This window comes from Callionymus lyra, chromosome 7, assembly GCF_982586985.1.
Source record: "Callionymus lyra chromosome 7, fCalLyr1.hap1.1, whole genome shotgun sequence".
Classification (NCBI taxonomy): Eukaryota; Metazoa; Chordata; class Actinopteri; order Syngnathiformes; family Callionymidae; genus Callionymus; species Callionymus lyra.
In genome coordinates, this window is record NC_141824.1 from 22,995,073 (window position 1) to 23,016,736 (window position 21,664).

Here is a 21,664-nt window from a genome sequence, read left to right on the forward strand (position 1 = left end):
TCCATTCAAACATCTTCTAATCACATTACTGCAAAGCCCTTCAAGTAGTTATCAGACATTTTTTAATAATTCTTTTAGACACACTTTAAGTAGGTACTAAATTATAGCCAACATAACAGATAAATCACGTAACTTTTTTTATAATCGACATCGCAACTTATACTGTACTTCTTATGTTTTTTTCTGGTTTTACATGCTGACCTTTCAACAAAACTTAAAGAAAAACCCAATGTCCCGATGGGACAAATCTTTTAACAATCATACATAAAATCTTTGTTACCCGACTCCACATGACCAAAACACATTCGCCTCATTGGTCATCGGAAGATCCGTTTTACTTACATGCGTGTTTATGTTGGTGAGAAATAAACTCGCAGCAGGAGGAGAGAAAAAATACCTTTGAACTCTAGTTGCTTTTTCTGAACGTTCAATTGCTCATAATCCACCTGAATGAGTCATGAGCTTTGTTCAGTTCCATGGAAGTGACTGTAACAACATTTTAATATTTCACACCCACAACCGGCCGAGTCTAGACAGGCATGTATGAGGGGGCAGCCACAAATCTTGAGGGGGCATTGTGCTTTTACTTACTTACTTACATGTAAGTTTGAGGGGGCACAACATTTATTTGCGGGGGCCAGGCCCCCTCTTGCCCCTGCCTAGACCCGTCCCTGCCCACAACATATTTGGACCTTTTACACATGTCTACTAACAAAACAATTGTTACTGTTCAACGTATTATCATAAGTCCAGGGATGTAAAGGCCCTTGTCTGGCATCAGGTTTTATTTTTCTTCAGTTAAAACACGGAACATAAGATCAAATAATAGAACAATAAAAGACTCATAAATGCACAATGTTTTAAGAGTCAAAGTCCTCTCAACCGCTTTCTGACTGGATTCTTATCACCGTCTTTATTGTAAAGCTCACAAGATAAATGGATGAGAGACTGTAATTCTGCAGACAACAGGTGTATTCTCGGGAGAGCTATATTTCAAATGTCGGTGGATGAAGTTTAAATGTAATTCTCTTTTGAACACATGATGCGCACAGGCTGTGCTAGGATACGATTATCTAGACAAGGTCACCTGACAGTCTGCCCCGCGATGAATCTAGAAATACTGACCTTCTACTGGCTGATAACCGATGGTGGCCATATTTGTCCAGATGATTTGGACGGATCAGTAGTATTAACAAAAAAATAATAAATTAATTAAGTACTATTTTTTGTTTGGATTGTTTTGAAAAAATGTAAAATCTTAATATGATTAAAAACGTATTATTTTGATTTAGATCACAAATTGATTGAAAATCCGAACGTGGTGCGCATGCGTGATCATGGTATCGTTGGCAACAGTGCGTGAGCGTGCGCGCGGACGCTCGCAGCCCGTGCGCTGCAGAGACAAGTTCACTTCACTTCAGCGCGCGACTGCAGTTCAGAATGACAAGCTGCCGCATGTGTCCTACATTTTATTTCAGGTATTTTCAAACAAACTCACCAGGTGTTTGTTGAAGCTTCTAAAATGGAGTCTCTAACTTTTGGTTTCATCCTGAGATTCAACGCGAGGTAAGACGTTATTTGTTCTTTTTGTTCTCACTTATTTACCTCATTTGACTGTTGTAAGTAAAATAAAAATGAACAATAGAATATAGAATCGTTAAATTAAAGATGTGTTTTTGAAATAAATGAACGATATTTAAAGCAAAAGTTCTTGGCACGTGGTCACTCGGATACCTGGCGATGACAAGAAAACATTGAGACGCTTTCAAATTCAGTTGGTTTTGCGTTTAAAATCTTCCACATGTCATTTAAACTTAAAATGTATCCCTGTTACTATTTGTATTAGTAATAATCCCTTGTACAGCATAGATATTCCAATAACAAGTTGCGTGTAATGATGTCATTTTTATATATAAGCACTTATTATTTCTAACTACGAGCACAAATTATACATTTACAAAACGACTCTGTTAAAATAAAGAAAATAATAAACGAATTATTGGTCAAATGCAGATGACATTTATTCCCTTATTTACACATACAGTATATTAAAAACAACGTTGTTTATTCTGATAAAGCTTTGTCATTGGTTACACATGTTTTTGGATAAACAATTCATTAAAAATAAATGGTGATGTTGTTGAAAACAAGATATCCATATGTACGTGTGTTTTTTGTATTTTTATATTTCATTGTTGCCAAGCTATTCTTCACTAGTCTTGTCAAATAAAACGTTTCTTTTGAGACAAACAGGGTGAAGACAGTAAATAGCAATGAAGGAAAATGAACTGAATTGAACCGTAAACAGAGAAGCTTTTAGATCCTTTCATCAAAAGATTGATGACACTGCATTTTTACTCAGCTTCATCCTGGCAACTGATGGTGACGTTGAATACGAATCTATATATCTTCTTGGCAGTGCCGGGACTGAACATAACTCAGAGGCGACAGTCCAGGGCTGACCTGCATAACAATGTCGTCGTCGTCGGTCCCACCGCAGCACAACAAACCCCTGACAACATCAGCCACCCAGTAGAGATAATACTTACCCTCTTCTTAAGCTTATGATGAGCTGCTGCTTGAGCAACAGTGTGTGTCATGGTGTTGCCCAAACATGCCAGAGTAAAAAATGAAAACTTTTCAACCTCACAGGAAATCTTTTGGCCGGTTGTGTTGATGCCGAAGTTACAGGTAATCGTCCCGATTTCCCGATACCTGAGTAGATAAGTGTCTCTTTATGCATACATCACGACTAGCAACGTGTCACCTAATCTCACTTCCTATAAAACTGGTCACAAATTTTAAAAAGTGTAAGTAGACGCTTCAATATTGACATGCATTGGAGTTCATATTTTCTTTAAATACATTTGAAGTGATAGTTCAACCGAAATTCAAATTTCACTCATTTTTGACTCACCCTCATGTTGACTAAGGGTTGGGTTTATTTTCAGCGTAATCTGTTCCTTTTTAAAGTTATAGTCAAAAATGTATGTTCATTTTAATGTTGCAAATGACGCTCAGTTGTTTTGGTTTTAATTTTTGTTAATAAAGACACTTCAAAATATCCGAATACCTCCATAGTGCTCGTCAGTCACGTCCATCTTGTATTGTATTGATTTATCTCCTGAGGGATCAATAAAGTTCTATCTATTTATTGATTGTGTATATTTTAGGTTTGTTATTAGCAGAAGCTTCCGAGTCTCTCACCTCCAGCAACATGTTTATCCTCATTCAAACACATGTCAACGCTTCAATACAAGAGGGACGGTACAGACGAGCTCCACTGAGGTATTTGGATGTTTTGTCTTTTTGGACAGAGATTAAGAGATGAACATTTTTGTGTATAACTCTGAAAAGGAACAGGTTACTTTGAAAATAATCCCAACCCTCAGTCGACATGAGGGTGAGTAGAATGTAAGGGAAGTTTGAATTATTGGTGAACTAACCCTTTAATTTTGAGCCAAGCTCTTGCTTGCAAAATATATTAACTTGATGGGCTAGAATATGAGTTTCAAATATGTGTAATTGCAAATGTTATTACTCAACAAGTCATAGAGTAATATTGTTTTAAATGTACAACAATCTTTCTGTGTGTACAATTTTCATCAATAAACGTGTTTCTCATGCCAACATCAACGGGAGACTGTGATTGAAGATAAAGCATCAACTGTCACTCTCTATCTTTCTTCACTCAGTCCCTGTCATGATTGTTATTTCGGTTTGATGAGCTCAACGAAAGGCAGTTTGTACCTGTACACCTGCCAACAAGCCTATCATAACGTCACAAACCTGCTTGTCAAAGCTTGTTGTGGCACGTAATGACTGAGTCTATCGTGTTATTGACTGTTACTAGTTGTAAAAAAACACCTTTTAATGGATGGTTAAAATTATATTGTCGTGTTTTTACACTTATCATTCATCTCCATACGGTGCTTTAGATTGTTTTTTGTTCCAATTAAAATAAACTGCTGGGGTTTTAATCTACTAAACTACCAGGGTGTTTGATTGATTTAACCACAAAAGTAATATAATATATACGTTTTAAGCTATGAATATGCATGTGTGCTCGTGTAATTGCAGTATTTATAATGTTTAGTTGGAGGTACTAATGAGTGTGTATCTGAGGCAGAAGCAGTGGGCACGAATAATTGATTTTGTGGGTAATCTGAAGGGACCGGCACAATAATTAGTCGTAATTGCTTCTCTATTCTCTAACAAACGTCGCCTGCTGCTTCTTTTAACTCGTGTCGAGTTCATGCTGTATTCTAGAACTGCAGCTACTGAATATCTTCACTTCATTATGAATCGCTAACTAGTTTACTTTAACAGATGAACTAGTTTGGTTCACGGCGCATATTAAAAAGAAACAGATACCACCAAATTAAAAAACCTAATATTTATTAGCCTCATCTTAATAAAAGATTTCCCTCAACTTTAAATTATTTTGGTAAATACCAGTAAAATAAATACCGTGAAGTATGTGTGGACCTGGACAACTTTTCACTTCCTCTAAGCTGCGCTACTTTCCATGTGGACTCCGATAAAGAGATTCTCTGCTAATGTTTGAGGGGAAATCAGCTTCTAGTGCTTGCAGTTTATCCAACATCAGCACCAATAGATAACACTAATGCACTTACCTCCCCAGTGAGGAACACAGAGTGTGGGCATCAGTTGTACTGCTGCAAGCAAATATCAGGTTTGACCTTGATAGAGATTGTAATTTCACTTCAGGGATCAATATTTCAAGTGATGTAAGCACCAGATGTCAGGCTTTATTGATTGAAGGAACTGAGACATCACTGTGGGAGGAAAATTAAGTAACCGAAGAGAAACATGTTTTTGGTCCTGACAACAAGCATGACTGCTTTTTTAAACCTTTATGTTGTTTCACTGTCAACAATGACCAGACAGACCTTTGAATTCGGGTCCAATTAACTTATTTATTTAACTGTTTTATTTATTTTATTTTGGGAGGTATTTCTGCCAGTATTGTTGCCAATTTATGAGATTATTTAGGCTAGGGTTGGGCAGTAATGCAACATTTAATGAAGTTTAAAATCTATATATTTCATATTGGTTTTGAGTATCTGGCTTTTCATCCGTGGGTTTTTGTCAACCCTTGTGTAACAACACAAGAGATACCACAAACACGTGTTTTAGGGCCTTCGGGTCACCTTGACCCTGAGATAACACCTCTTTGGAGGTGGAAAAGCCTGCACTCCCATATAACCCTATCGGTATCAGTGAAGATACTTGGAGAGGAATACACTGTTGCATAATTCTTCAAGCTCATTGGTCCTCGAGACTTGCTATTATCAAGTGAAACTATCCATTAAGTTACAGTTATTGGGCCAATCTGGTATTCTCTGAAAAAAATTACAAATTTACAATGGAGTTTCTTATGTAGGATTTTTAAAGCGATATTTTGGTTGCATCATTTGGTAGGTAGTAGGGCTGAACGATTTAATAAATGATATACAATTGCGATTATTATATATTATTATATTGCGATTATTTATGCGATAACTTTTTCAATGTCCTCTTTTTATGCATTTAAAAAAAAATCTAATACAATTAATATTAATATTAATTTCTCACTGCTGGTCTTTAGCTTTTCTAGACGTGACTGATCAACGGGTTAAAGCATCTCTTTCTGTTTGCTGCGCTCAGCAACGCTCGCAAGTCATTTTGACAGCTCGAAAATTTGATAAAATCGCAACCTCTGCGATAAAAGAATCCCTTTTTTGAATATCGCGATTATATCGCTTTTAGTATATATATATATCGATTAATCGTTCAGCCCTAGTAGGTCGTGATTTTTTGCAAAAGTCTCACATGGCCCATCAACAATTTAATTTATGCTGTATATCTTGACACATATTTGACAATAAAAAAAGAGCTTGAATGGCCAGGATGGGGAATTAGCTCAAATTGGTAGATCGCTTGCTTACTATGTGAGAGGTAGCGGGGTTAATGCCCAAATCCTCCAAAGTACATATTTCCGAGACTGAGAAGCTTCACGGATATAATAAAGTTATCCTTCCATGTTTTGTTAAAGGGGCCTCGAGTTTGGAACTATTCTAGGAGAGCTTGTTGAGGTCAATCTGACAGTCCTTAAAAAGGAATTTCCTATGCAGCATTTCCAAAAGTATACTTTGATTGCTTCATTTGTCCAGTGGCAGTAGGTGAAGATTTTTGGAGGTTAGGGTTGTACTCCCTGGAGGGTGAATACTTTACATTGGTACACTCGCTTAGCATGTGAGAGGTAGCGGGATCAATGACAGCATTCTCCAAAGTACATATTTTCTATACTTAGAAGTTTCACTGATGTAATACGCTTTTTCTTTCCATATTAGGTTTTGCTCAAAAGATCAGGCTCCAATTTGAAAAAATAGAAGAAATGGTTACACAGATTTTACAACAGTTAAACTACATTCAAAGTCACGGTTGCAACCTGGCAACACCAGGGAAAGAGGCTGAGGCTGACATCACTCTAACTAGAGGGGTCGGGCAGCAGAAGTGTTGGAAATGGCTTCGGTAGTTAGAACCTAACATTAAGCTTGGCCCTCGTCCATATCAAAATTCATGCTCTTTAAATAATCCTGCGTCACCTTCAGTCTCTATCCTTGGCCAGCGTCCATGCTGAAAGTATGTGTCGCTTGTCACACGATATGGGAGATAAATGGGGTGAAGATAGGTAACTCAAGAATTCAAGAGTCAGTCCCCCATTTGGTCGGTAACACAACCTCACACTGGATTTTGATTTAGTGGTAGAACACTCTCTGGGCGTGCAGGAGGTACTAGGATCGATGCCCACATTCTCCAGTAACACTTCAGACAATCTAAATTTAGGATGATATGAGATGCAAGAAGTGGAAAACTCTGCTAATATCTGTGGTGTTAGTGGAGCTTGATAAGATTGTGTTACACTATTTAAATGTTATTTGACCTAATTGTCGTACTTTTTAAACTGTCAACTGGTCTGAGGAATAATTTATCAGGATCAGAACTTTTAGATACACAAGATACATTTCAGCTGGATAACTACCCAACTGAGGCATCAATTGTTAAAGTGATAGTTCAGCCAAAATTTAAACTTCACTCATTTTCTACTCACCCTTATGTTGACTAAGGATTGGAGTTAATCTGTTCCTTTTAAGATTTAGACAGATGGATGGATGGATGGATGGGCGGATCGATAGATAAGGGATGACATATTCTAAGTATAAAGAAGATAGATCAAAGAAATATAACACAAAATAAAAGGATACACAGATTAACATGGAATACATCATCTTTTCACTCCTCACTCACTTCTTAGTTATCGTCCTTCAGCGCTCAGTCGCTACATTAAATGAACATAGACTAATTCTTCTTTAACTCTAGAAAGTTACGGATAACTTTGAAAATAATCCCAACACTTAGTCCACATTAGGGTAAGTAGAAAATAAATGAAATTTTAATTTGGGTGAACACTAATTTGTTAGAAGCATCTAACAGTGACTTTCTCTACAAGGCTTCCCAAAGCAGTAAGAGCTTTACTATTACTAAGGCGCTATATAAATAGAGATTATTATTATTATTATTACTTACTATTTACTTTCAAAACACCAGTACAGCTGGTACGAATCAGCAGCATATACAAGAACATCAATGCACTTGTTTATTTTCACTACTTTTAGCTGTGATTCCTTCTACAGTCACCGACTGTTTTGTTTCTTCCTCATGAATGACGAGAAGAACGGATGTTGAAATGCTGCGTCACCTCGTGCCCACTCGTTTTAGTCCACCGCCAGAGCAAGAACAAACACTTTTTGAGGCAAGACTCTCTATTCGTCCTCGTCCTCTATGACACATGTTTGCTCCGATGTCAGTTGTGAAATCATGAATCACAGCCTGAAAGGATTTAAGGGAAGTGAGTGTTTCAAGCTTATCACTTACTCTCCCACAAGACAATGTGAGGATTTACTTGAGTGTTTTTTACCAGAATTGAACATCTATAAATATATTTTTTATGGATTTAAGGGTTAAATGGTTAACTTGTTTTATTTTCATACAGTGTCCATGTATTAAAGAAATAATAATGATAAAACAAACTATGTGTGGTTGGTTTACTCTCTTCACATTTTAATTCAAGGTTTTAAGCTTAAGTGAATTTGTTGTACTAAAATGTGTTTTCACTTTCTAACTAAACAAGTAAAGTGTTTTACTTAAGTGTTGATTTCTACATAGTACATACAAAGTTTAGACTACTTTTGTTTTATTGGTGCAGAAAATGTACTGGAAACAGCCACACCTTGAGTACTTTTTAACAGCCTACGCTAGCGCATACCGTCCCTGTCACCTCCGACTCATTTGTACTAAAGTGGTTCTTGTGAAAAAACAAGCCTAGAATCTCAATCAAACTAATCGATTCAGGATCAGCTTAGGTGAATGACAATAATATACACTGCTCAAAAAAATAAAGACAACACAATGTTAACTCCAAGTCAATCAAACTGTCTACTTGGGAAGCAACACTGATCGACAATCAATTCCACATGCTGCTGTGCAAATAGAATAGACAACAGGTGGCAAATTATAGACAATTAGCAAGACACCCCCAATAAAGGAGGGGTTCTGCAGCTGCTGACCACAGTCCACTTCTTAGTTCCTATGCTTTCTGGCTGATGAACGTTCTGCTGCCTGCAAATGCTCCAGCATGACCCGCTTGGTTCAGTCATGGTGTGGGGGGGGCATTTCTTTAGGGGGGCGCACTCCATGTGTTCTCCATGTGTTCACCAGAGCTAGCCTGATTAGGTACCGAGATAAGATCCCCAGACCCCCTGAGAGACCATATGCTGGTGCAGTTGGCCTTGGGTTCCTCTTAGTGCAAGACAATACTCGAACCCATGTCCCGTGTAAGCAGTTCCTGCAAGGCAAAGACATTGAAGCTTTGGTCTGGCCTTCCCTTTCCTCAGACCTGAATCCAAATGAGCACATCTTTATCCACCGACAGCATGTTGCACCATAGTCTGTCCAGGAGTTGCTGGATGCTTTAGTCCAGGTCTGGGAGCAGATCCTGCAGAAGACCATCCCCCACCTCATCATGAGCATGCCCAGGCGCGGTAGGAAGGTCATACAGGAACGTGGTGGTCATTTTGACTTGGACATTTCATTAAAGTCAGATCAGCCGGTGTTTTCCACTTTAATTCTGAGTGTGACATCAAATTATCAATGCACTGAAGAGAACGGCAGCCTCTCCAGTAGTTTCACAGCAACAATCAATAACTTTCTGGTTTTTATTAATTATTTATTCAATGGATAAGTTTAAACATTGGAGAATTGTCTTTTTTACTGCTGTCACTTAAGTCAATGGCAGAGGAAAGAGATCGAAATAATATTCCGATGGAACTTCTTTGCCGGTATCGTGGATGTAGAGCCAGCAAGAGACTAAAGGCTAAGCTTACAGACAATCTGAGACGTCACAGACCATCGATCCCCAAGGTCACAATGGGGAACGTCAATTCATTGACAAACAAGATCGACCAGCGGTCTGCCCTCAACAAACGGCAGATCTACCGAGAGAGCAGCTTGTTGATCTTCACAGAGACGTGGCTGACTCAGTTAAGTCCAGGCGCTAACGTGCTAATCTTAAGAGCCGACAGAGACACACACGCCTACAGGAAACACCTAGGACGTGTACGTGAATAAACGCTGGTATAGCCCAGGACATGGTACTGTGAAGAAATTCTTGTGTTGTCAGGATTTAGAACTTGTCCGATATTCGATATTGGTGTCTTGAATTGCGATATCGATATTATTGCGATATTTTGTCCTTCACCTACAAATGTAGCCGTGTACATGCGCAGTCGAGCACAGGAGCGAGTACTGTAGGGGTTTAGGGGGTTTAGCTAAGGAAAATGATGCGATATTTGTCTTTAATTTATTTCTGTGCCTCTTTGCCGACATGATTGGAGAAAAGTATCACAAATAACGCTCAGTTTCACAAGACTTGTATCGGTTTCTCAAGAAACTGAGCGACATAAGAGAGGAGGCGCCGGCGCGTCGCGAAATCACCAAATCAATAATAAATCCCACCTCCTTGTACACACATTACAGTTAATATAAATGACCTTAGAAGGACGCGTACAGAGCCAAACCGCTTCCTCCACTTGGGAAGTCCAATCATAACCTGGTCCATCTACAGTCACAGTACACTCCTCTGCAGAGACAGACTGTGACCACTAGGACAATCAGGAAGTGGACACCAGCTGTGGAGGACGCCATCAGAGACTGCTTTGACCCCACAGACTGGGATGTGTTGCTGAAGTCTCATAGTGAGGGTCAGACACACTGTCTAACAGATTATTTAAATTTCCCTGCTAAGACTGTCCACTGTTACCCTAATAATAAACTGTGGGTAACAAAGGAGGTCAAGGATGTCCTTAACAGGAAGAAAGTGGCATTCAGGAGCAGGGACAGGGACGCCATGAGATCAGCTCAGCAGGAGGTGAAGCGATGCTTGAGGGAGGCAAAGGACACCTACAGGAGGAGGTTGGAGGAGAAGCTGAATGGGAACCTACAGAAGAAAGGTCTGGGATGGTGTTAAAACCATCACTGGACACAAAACCAAGTCCTCTCTGACTGCAGTGGACACAGTGGAGGAGGCAAATGGTCTAAACAAATTTTTCAACAGGTTTGAGTAGCCCACTTCAGAACCTGCCCCACCTTCCTGTGCCCCCCTCAACTCTACACAACCGCTTCCCAGCATAACCCCTCCAGGTACACGATGTACTTCGGAGGATTCATCCAGTGAAGGCTGCTGGTCCTGACAAGGTGTCTGCTTGGCTGCTAAAAACCTGCGCTGCTGAACTAGCTGAGCTGCTTCAGTATGTCTTCAACCTCAGTCTATAGCTGAGGAAAGTACCAACCCTGTGGAAAACTTCCTGTATCGTACCAGTTCTGAAAAAGAACTGGGCCCAGCGAGCTGAAAAATTACAGACCAGTGGCACTAACTTCACAGCTGATGAAGACACTGGAGCAGCTGGTCCTCAAACATCTCAAGCCACAAGTCCAGCACGCACAAGACCCCCTGCAATTTGCCTACTGGCCGGCGGTTGGTGTAGAAGATACCATCCTTCACCCCCTGCATCGGACCTACTCCCACCTGGATAAAGGAAGCGGCTCAGTGAGGATCCTGTTCCTGGACTTTTCTAGTGCCTCTAACGCCATCCAGCCCACTCTGCTGCAGGACAAATTGACACAGATGCATGTGGACCCTGGCCTGGTCTCCTGGATCTCGGACTATCTCAGTGATCAACCACAGTGCGTCAGGCTGAAAGACATCTCGTCTGACTCTGTGGTGTGCAGTACAGGAGCACCTCAGGGGACAGTACTGGCCCCTCTCCTCTTCACCATGTACACTTCAGACTTCTGCTACAACTCCGAGCTGAGTCTCGTCCAGAAGTATGCTGACGACACTGCCATTGTTGGATGCATCAGGGACAACAGCGAAGACGAGTATAGGAGTCTAATACGTGACTTTGTGGACTGGAGTGAGAGGAACCACTTGCAGCTCAACACCTCAAAGACCAAGGAGCTGGTCTCGGACTTCGGAAGGTCCAGGACAAAGCCACGTCCAGTGTCCATCAGAGGCAGCGAGGTGGAGATAGTTGATAACTATAAGTACCTCGGTGTGTGGCTGGACAGTAAACTGGACTGTTTCTGCAACACAGACCATGTGTATAAGAAAGTCCAGAGTAGACTGTACTTTTTGAGGAGGCTTCGATCATTTAACATCTGCAGGAAGCTCCTCTGCATGTTCTACCAGTCTGTGGTGGCCAGTGTCCTGTTTTATGCTGTAGTGTGTTGGGGTGGGAATGTGTCCAGGAGGAGTGTCAACAGGTTGGACAGATTGATCAGGAGGGCTGGCTCTGTGGTTGGCATGAAGCTGGACTCACTGGTGACAGTTGCTGAGAGGAGATCACTGAACAAACTCATGGATGATGACAGTCATCCTCTCAACACTGTCATCAGTGAGCAGAGAAGCAGATGGAGTGCACGAATGCTCCTCCCATGATGCAACACTAATAGACTCAGCGACTGGAGTGACTGAGTGAAGTTTGAAGTTTGGATAAACTAACCCAGTCAGGCTGTGAAAACCACGACATACCATTCATTCTTAGGGCTATTAAATTGTACAGTTCTGAGTTTGGGGGCAGGAGTGGAGTAAAAGTATCATGATGTTCTATTCTATGTTATTCCTGTGTTATTTTTCTTTGATCTATGTTCTTTATCTTTATCTTTAGACTTAGATTGTATCATCTTGTTCTTTCTCTTTTTTTCTCTTTTTTCTTGTTCTTATTTTATTTGTATCTATTTTTAATGAAAAATTGCTGTATTTGCTGTGGCTAATTGAAAAAAAAAAAAAAAGATTTCTCCAAGGAGACCTCCAGAGGGATCAATAAAGTTCTACCTAACCTAATTCACCAAGATGTAGAAGGTGTTATTTCAGTGTTCCCTTTATTGTTTTGAGCAGTACACATCAGGGCCATTCTTTCTAAGACTCTGTTCCGCCGACTTTGCAGAACATCAACTATTGAGCTTTCTTACAAAGTCAGTTACGGACCCTAAAGTATTGTTTTTATTATGCTACAGCCAGTTTAGTTCTTTCTACAACGCCACACTAGGTGTTGAAAGGTGAATTGTTTCAATTTCCATCCACTAAATTTTTAAAAAGGGCAACATCTACTCAAGACATTTATATGTCTTGAGTAGATGTTGCTGATCTCCCCGGAAAAACAACCGTTTTAACCGTTGGAGGGTCCGCTGGCAAGCTGCTGCCGCGCCTCCCCTGGTCTTCGTTATTTTCGCTATTTTGACGTTTCATATTGATTTATCAAGCTTAGTCTTTTATGAATGTTGGTCCTCGAACCCATCTGCTTGATTCGGCCCGCTCAATCTTCCACTCTGCGACACTGAAACAGCAGTTTTAGTCTCTGCCTGCCTGCCTGCTGCTACTGCCTGACTCGCTAGCCAGAAGCTAGCTCCGCTAGCCAGAAGCTAACTCCGCCGACACAGGGCTCCTCTCCGCACTCTGTGGCTGGATAGCCCGCGCCGGTGTGCCCCACGAAGCACGCCAGTTCGGACCGGTCCGCCGCCACCTTGCCAGCTCTCCCGGACGTTTACCTGCGCCTGCGGATTGCTGTCAACGCGGAGGACGCCGCCTCCCTGCTACACCGCTACAAGCTACCGCTACAAGCTACAACCAGCACGCTCCACTCCTCTGCCTCCGCTGTGCTGGTTCTGTGGCTTCACCATCACCACCTGGATCATCATCTAGCGCTGGATTACGTCGCCGCCGACTTCTCATCATGTGGAGTTTCAACCTTCCTCTGGCTCGCGCTGCTCGGCTCTCACAAGCGCATCTCTGCCGCTCCGTTACTCGGCAATGGAGATGTTACGTCTCCGGATCTTCTCAAGGACCCCCCCACCTGAGCTTGCATCCCACCACTACATCCTGAAACGACCAAGATACATCCACCGAGGCTCTGGACGGAACTTTCAGGTCACTCACAACAGCAACACAAACATCCGCTCTTTCTGGTCCACTGGGCCCCGCCCCCCTCCTCGTACAGCCCGCCCTGTCAGTCCTGTCAATCACAGTGTGCTGTCCCCTGTGCTCAAAGCAACCTGTTACACTCCACTCACCTGTCTGAAACTCTGTCTACTCAACACCAGATCCCTCAGTAATAAGGCCCTGCTGATAGCTGACTTTATTGTTGACCAGAGCCTAGACATTCTCTGCCTCACCGAGACCTGGCAGCAACCAAACGACTTCTCCCATCTTAATGAGGCTGTCCCATCAGGTTTCTCTTTTATTAGTAAACCCCGTGCCACTGGGAGGGGGGGTGGCCTCGCTCTCCTCCACCGTGAAAACATCAAAGTCACTGCTGTCACAGTCCCCCATCACTCCTCCTTTGAATGTCTAGCTGTAAAACTCACAGGCCCCAAACCCACTATCATTGTCACCATATACAGACCACCAAAACCCTCTGCCGTTTTCCTCAATGAATTTTCATCACTATTAACATCTGTATGTGCAATGTCCCCCACTGTTATTCTCCTTGTTGACTTCAACATCCATATTGACAACCCATCCTGTACGCTTGCTAACGACTTCACATCACTCCTGGACTGTCTTGGCATCACACAACATGTCAACCTCCCAACCCATAACAAAGGTCACATACTGGACTTAATCTGCTGCACTGACATCACTCCCACTAACCTTGATGTCATTGATTTCCCCATTTCCGACCACAAAGCCGTACTTTTTGACATTTACACCCAACTACACAAAGCCAAGGAACAACGGACCATCTCCTTCAGGAACATCAAACATATCAACACCACAGATCTCTCCTCCCTGATCAGCTCCTACCCCAGCCCCCCCTCAGCATCCTCCCTGACTGACCTGGTGACTCACTACAACAACTGCCTCTCCTCCTCCCTCACCACCCTGGCCCCCCTGAAAACCTGCTCAGTCTCATTCACCCACACTGCTCCCTGGTTCACCCCTGAGCTCCGCCAGCTCAAAGCCACTGGCCGTCGACTGGAGCGACTCTACAAAAAGACTGGACTCACTGTACACCGCCAGATGTACTCGGACCACCTCCATCACTACAAGAACGCCCTCACCACTGCCAAATCCTCTTACTACTCCAACCTCATCAACACCGGTACAGGTAACAGCAGAGACCTATTCTTAACAATCAGCCACTTACTTCAGCCTCCTAAAACCCTCCCTCCTGAAATTTCCGCCAATCAGTGCACTGCCTTCCTGGACTTCTTCAGCTCCAAGATCAACACCATTCACCAACTACTGGCCACATCTCGCACTTCCTCTGACGACCCACCCTGGATGATCACTGACCAACCTCCCATCAGCTACCTCTCTGACTTCACCCCAGTAACAGAACTGACCGTCTCAGAACTCATCCGCAAGGCCAAAACCACCACCTGTCAGCTCGACCCTCTTCCCACCTCCCTTGTCAAACATGTCTTCCATTCATTTCCCCCATGATCACCAACATAATTAACTCCTCCCTCACTACAGGTACCGTACCCCCCTCCCTAAAACTGGCTGCCATCACACCAATCCTGAAAAAACCCAGTGCTGATCCTGCTGACCTCAACCACTACCGGCCCATCTCCAACCTCCCCTTCATTTCCAAAACCCTTGAAAGGGTGGTTGCCGCACAATTACAGTCCCACCTTGACACAAACAATCTCCACGAACCCTTCCAATCCGGCTTCCGTCCTAAACACAGCACTGAAACAGCCCTAGTCAAAATCACCAACAACCTCCTCCGTGCAGCTGACTCCGGATTGCTCACCATTCTCATCCTCCTCGACCTCAGCGCAGCATTCGACACCATCTCCCACCGTCTGCTCTTGGACCGCCTGGCTGGCATTGGGATCACCGGTGCTGCACTCTCCTGGTTCACTTCCTACCTCACCGACCGTCAACAATTTGTCCAACTAAGCCACCACAAGTCTGGGCGTTCGGGTGTTTCACTGGGTGTCCCCCAGGGGTCAGTCTTGGGTCCACTCCTGTTCACCATCTACCTCCTCCCCCTGGGCAAACTCCTCCGTCACCATGGGGTCCATTTCCACTGTTACGCTGACGACACACAGGTCTACATCTCCACCAAACCCACCGTGGCCATCCCTCCCACCTCCCTCATCACCTGCCTAGAAGACATCCGGAGCTGGATGAGCAGGAACTTTTTAAAACTCAACGGCAACAAGACCGAGGCCCTGCTCATCGGCTCCAAATCCACCCTCGCCAAATCACAACACACCCCAGCCACACCCATCATCATCGACGGATTCCCTGTACCCTTCTCCCACCAAGTCAAGAGCCTCGGCGTCATACTGGACAACACCCTCTCATTTGCATCCCATATTCAAAACATCACCCGGACCGCATTCTTCCACCTCCGCAACATCTCAAGACTCCGCCCATCACTGACCCAATCTAGCACTGAAATCCTGGTCCACTCATTTGTCACATCACGCATCGACTACTGCAACGCCCTTCTCACCGGACTCCCCACCAAACTCATCAACAGACTGCAGATCATTCAGAACTCAGCCGCCCGGATCATCACCCGCACCAGATCATCTGACCACATCACCCCTGTTCTCATCCAACTCCACTGGCTCCCGGTTCAATACCGCATCCACTACAAAAATCTTCTCCTCACCTACAAAGCTCTCCACAACCTAGCCCCCACTTACCTCCGCGACCTTCTCCATGACTACACTCCCTCCCGTTCCCTCCGCTCCTCCTCTGCTGGACTGTTAATCACCCCCACGTCACGCCTCAGCACGATGGGTGCCCGAGCCTTCAGCTGCTCGGCACCAAAACTCTGGAACTCCCTCCCACCACACATAAGACAGTCAGACTCCATCACAACATTCACATCTCGACTTAAAACCCACCTGTTCAAACTGGCACATTCCCTATGAACCAGACACTCTGCACTGCACTTTTATCTCGATCTTTGTTTATTCTGTTTTAATTGATGCTATGATCTGTCACTCCTGTTTTGTAAGGTGACCTTGGGTGACCTGAAAGGCGCCGCCATACAAATAAAATGTATTATTATTATTATTATTATGTACATTTTTTTTAAAATATGTTGTCTTCTTCTCTCCCTGCCAGAACTTGAAGATGCCTGATCCCATCATCTCCTTCCCGGGAGAGACCCTCATCTCTCGGACCACGGACCTCCTCACGCACAGTTTCCCGCCGACACAACCGTACCAAACGGAGGCGTTTGTCGCCAACATCAGCGTGAGCGGCGTGCTGCGCTGCACCTACAAGGAGGACTTCAAGAGGATCCTCCTCCCGTCTGTCTACACCATCGTCTTCCTGGTGGCTCTCCCTCTCAACGCCGCCGTCATACTCAAGATATGGAGGAAAAGACCAGGTCTTTCTCGCAACAACGTCTACATGCTCAACTTGGCCATAGCTGACTTCCTCTATGTGATGTCACTTCCACTGCTCATCTACAACTATGCCAGTCACGACTACTGGCCCTTCGGGGACTTTACATGTAAACTGGTGCGCTTTCAGTTCTACAGGTAAGATTTTTAACCTTGACATGGTAGCTGTGTGACAAAATTATATTCACTTACATATTGCGATATTTCTTACCAAGATATTGATATTCAACAACCCTGTATCAATATTTAATATATATAAATATATATACACTACCGTTCAAAAGTTTGGGGTCACCCAGAAAATGTTGTGTTTTCCATGAAAAGTCACACTTATTTACCACCATGAGTTGTAAAATGAATAGAAAATATAGTCAAGACATTGACAAGGTTAGAAATAATGTTTTTTATTTGAAATATAATTTTTTTTTCTTCAAACTTTGCTTTCGTCAAAGAATCCTCCATTTGCAGCAATTACAGCATTGCAGACCTTGGGCATTCTAGCTGTTAATTTGTTGAGGTAATCAGGAGAATTTTCACCCCATGCTTCTAGAAGCCCCTCCCACAAGTTGGATTGGCTGGATGGGCACTTCTTGCGTACCATACGGTCAAGCTGCTCCCACAACAGCTCAATGGGGTTTAGATCTGTTGACTGCGCTGGCCACTCCATTACAGATAGAATACCAGCTGCCTGCTTCTTCTCTAAATAGTTATTGCACAACTTGGAGGTGTGCTTTGTCATTGTCCTGTTGTAGGATGAAATTGGCTCCAATCAAGCGCTGTCCACAGGGTATGGCATGCCGTTGCAAAATGGAGTGATAGCCTTCCTTATTTAGAATCCCTTTAACCCTGAACAAATCTCCCACCTTACCAGCACCAAAGCAACCCCAGACCATCACGTTACCCCCACCATGCTTGACAGATGGCGTCAGGCACTCTTCCAGCATCTTTTCAGTTGTTCTGCGTCTCACAAATGTTCTTCTATGTGATCCAAACACCTCAAACTTCGATTTGTCCGTCCATAACACTTTTTTACAATCTTCCTCTGTCCAATGTCTGTGTTCTTTTGCCCATATTAATCTTTTATTGGCCAGTCTCAGATATGGCTTTTTCTTTGCCACTCTGCCCTGAAGGCCAGCATCCCGGAGTCGCCTCTTGTAGATGTTGACACTGGCGTTTTGCTGGTACTATTTAATGAAGCTGCCAGTTGAGGACCTGTGAGGCGTCTATTTCTCAAACTAGAGACTCTAATGTACTTATCTTCTTGCTGAGTTGTGCAGCGGGGCCTCCCACTTCTCTTTCTACTCTGGTTAGAGCCTGTTTGTGCTGTTCTCTGAAGGGAGTAGTACACACCGTTGTAGGAAATCTTCAGTTTCTTGGCAATTTCTCGCATGGAATAGCCTTCATTTCTAAGAACAAGAATAGACTGTCGAGTTTCACATGAAAGTTCTCTTTTTCTGGCCATTTTGAGCGTTTAATCGTCCCCACATGTGATGCTCCAGATACTCAACTAGCTCAAAGGAAGGTCAGTTTTATAGCTTCTCTAACCAGCTAAACTGTTTTCAACTGTGCTAACATAATTGCACAAGGGTTTTCTAATCATCCATTAGCCTTCTGACCCAATGAGCAAACACATTGTACCATTAGAACACTGAAGTGATAGTTGCTGGAAATGGGCCTCTATACACCTATGTAGATATTGCACCAAAAAACAGACATTTGCAGCTAGAATAGTCATTTACCACATTAGCAATGTATAGATTAGTTTAAACTTAGATTAGTTTAAAGAACTGTTTAAAAAAACAGTGCTTTTCTTTCAAAAATAAGGAAATTTCTAAGTGACCCCAAACTTTCGAAGTGTATATATATGTGTATTTACATATATATGAAATCCTGAAAGATCCTGGCGATGACTTAGGATAAGAGGATACAGTCGACTCCAGCAGCTTTTTAAAGCAGTTACAACTTCGTCAAGAGTCATGTGGTCTGTAAATACTGCAACACCAGAGACAAGTACTTGACAATACTACAAATATATCCTTGTTACTACAGTATCACAATCAATCATTTCACTGCCCCTGTATCGTGTGATTTGTATCGTGTTGACAGATTGCCAATACACACTCCTAGACATGAATGTTTTTACATCTTTCACACTGACAGTAGAATGTTGGTTTAATATTATTCAACACTAAAACCACTCTTTTTGACACGCAAGTATGAAATTGTCATCGCTGAGTTAAGGCTTTTTTGCTGCTTTTAATTAAGCCCAAAGTAAAATAAATGTTATATAAATATATCTTTTCACTAAATACATCGGTGAAATAACATTAGAATAATATTGACATGGAACAATGCTGATGAGTCGTTTTTTAATCTCTGTTTCCATACAAATAATTAAGTAAACAAATTATACTACATTTACTTTTCAAATATATTTTTCTCAATTGATTTTTAAATTTAAAATCAAAACCTTTGATAAACATTTGAACACCACTGCTAAATAGGGACAGCATTATTTTCCTTTTCATCCTATGCAAAATATATTCGCAACCCCCCCTCAGGCTGATGAAGAGGGAGCTTCCTTTGTTGTAGATGAAGCAAAGGGACAAAGAGAAAAAACATCAACATCAGCTGCAGTTTATTTTAGTATGCTGCCCTCTGGTGGACGGGGCAAGAATGTAACTTGACTGAAAGTGCATCGAAGAGAAAGTGAAGTTGGTCAGGTTCATTGAGCATATATTCATAAAAAATATCTCAATAAACTGGGGCGTCCATGTGCTCATTGAATTTGTTTTATTCAAAACAAGTAAATCATGAAAGTTTCACATCTTTTGAAGAAGGGATGCTGTTATTAATGCAACTAAAATCAATGTTTACATTGTTTTGGGGATTTAAACTGAGTCAGATTTGGCAACTTCTACATTGCAATTTAAGTAACAAGACAACATTTTCAAAACAAGTTAGACAGTTGACCAATCATCATGCTTTCTTTTTCATAAAGTTAATCCATTGAACATCAGCCAGCTGCCAATTAAAACAGCTGATTAGGCGGTTTGAAAGCGAGACTGTCAACACAGAGGGACATGTTCGTGCACGCTCGCCAGTCATGTGAAGAACTGTAAATCAACTTCTGCAAATACTGTTTTGTTATGTTAATCAAATGGACACATTTTGTTTAATCAATTATAACTTTCCTAAACAATCTTTTTTTATATCTTCCAGCAACCTTCACGGCAGCATCCTCTTCCTCACCTGCATCAGCCTGCAGCGCTATGTGGGCATCTGTCACCCTCTGGCTATGTGGCACAAAGAATGCGGACGCAAGATGGCGTGGTACGTCTGCGGGGCCGTGTGGTTGGTGGTCGTCCTCCTCTGCGCACCGACCTTCCACTTCGCCTCCACGGGGATCCAGAGGAATCGAACCGTGTGTTACGACTTGAGCTCGCCCGGCCGCTCCGTGAGCTACTATCCGTACGGGATGACTCTGACCTGCCTCGGGTTCCTGCTGCCTTTTCTGGGCTTGATGGTGTGTTACATCCGGATGGTTCAGATCCTCTGCCGCCCGGACTCCCACCCGGGCATCGGGTCTGCCTCTGGGGAAAAGCGGGGGAAAGCAGGGCGGATGATCGTCGTCGTGGCGACTGTCTTCTGCATCAGCTTCCTACCTTTCCATGTGACCAAGACCACCTACCTGCTGATCCGGTCGCTGCCCTCCGTGTCCTGTGAGACCCGGAACTTGTTCTCGATCATCTATAAATGCACGAGACCTTTTGCCAGCATGAACAGTATTCTGGACCCAATTTTATTCTACTTCACACAGCCTCGCTACCGAAGGAGCACCAGGAAGTTTGTTCAAAGAGTCACCATGCTCAAGCCAAGCAAGGGAACAGATGTGTGACTTCACAGATCATCAACTTACACTCAATGTGAAACTGTGTCAAGGTTACTGCAGCAAAATATAATGTATTTTACATTTAAATGAATTTGATCCTATCTTTAGTCAGTGAAGAAATCATAATGTTTACATTTAGCGGCAAATCTGCTGCTCTTTTTTTCCTTTTCCTCCACGATAACTGTGAATTATGAAATGTGAAAAAATCCTTCTAAGGAAGACTTTCAGGTCATCCAGTAGAAACTCGTAGTAGAGCCGCTGCTCCTACGAGTCCCATCATGTCCCGGGAAGAGCTGGATTCTGTAGCTGGGAAAAGAAAGTCAGGGACCCCCTGCTGCAGCTGCCACCCTGTGAGCCCACCCCAGAAGAAGACGAAAAACGTCTGTGATAAAATACCCTAATGGCAAATTGCCATATGAAACAAACGACTTAATTAATTTAATTTAATATGTAACTTCCAACGATTAAACGATGCACTTTTCAGCCACTAGATGGTGTAAGCCCCCAACTTCAGTCTTGGCAACTGTTGAACGTTCAGCCAATGGTTTGGCAGAAAACAAGACTGGTTTTAGGATCATGTCCGCACTGTTGTCACTGACTTATTGTTCCTTTACTTTATGTAGAGAAATAATCGTGTGACAGTTATTGTTTTTGTTATATAAATGCTTGTACAACTGTGCCTTTTGTTTTCTTATATCAAGAGATCGACACGCCTTCCAAAATATGTCCCAAAAATGAAGGAATCCTAATTCTTCTGTCGAACAGAGATTCATT

At 42.7% G+C, this 21,664-nt stretch overlaps 1 protein-coding gene and 1 pseudogene across 1 annotated transcript; both read left to right on the forward strand.

Annotated features, from left to right (window-relative positions):
* Nucleotides 1-1,429: 1,429 nt before the first annotated feature.
* p2ry6 (pyrimidinergic receptor P2Y6) lies at nucleotides 1,430-21,567 on the forward strand. Its single transcript, XM_087796448.1, has 3 exons — nucleotides 1,430-1,566; nucleotides 16,715-17,136; nucleotides 20,221-21,567. The coding sequence occupies exons 2-3, from the start codon at nucleotides 16,724-16,726 to the stop codon at nucleotides 20,894-20,896; spliced, it is 1,089 nt and encodes a 362-aa protein (XP_087652574.1). The 5' UTR covers nucleotides 1,430-1,566; nucleotides 16,715-16,723; the 3' UTR covers nucleotides 20,897-21,567.
* LOC148075709 (uncharacterized) lies at nucleotides 13,400-16,665 on the forward strand (annotated as a pseudogene).
* Nucleotides 21,568-21,664: the final 97 nt, after the last annotated feature.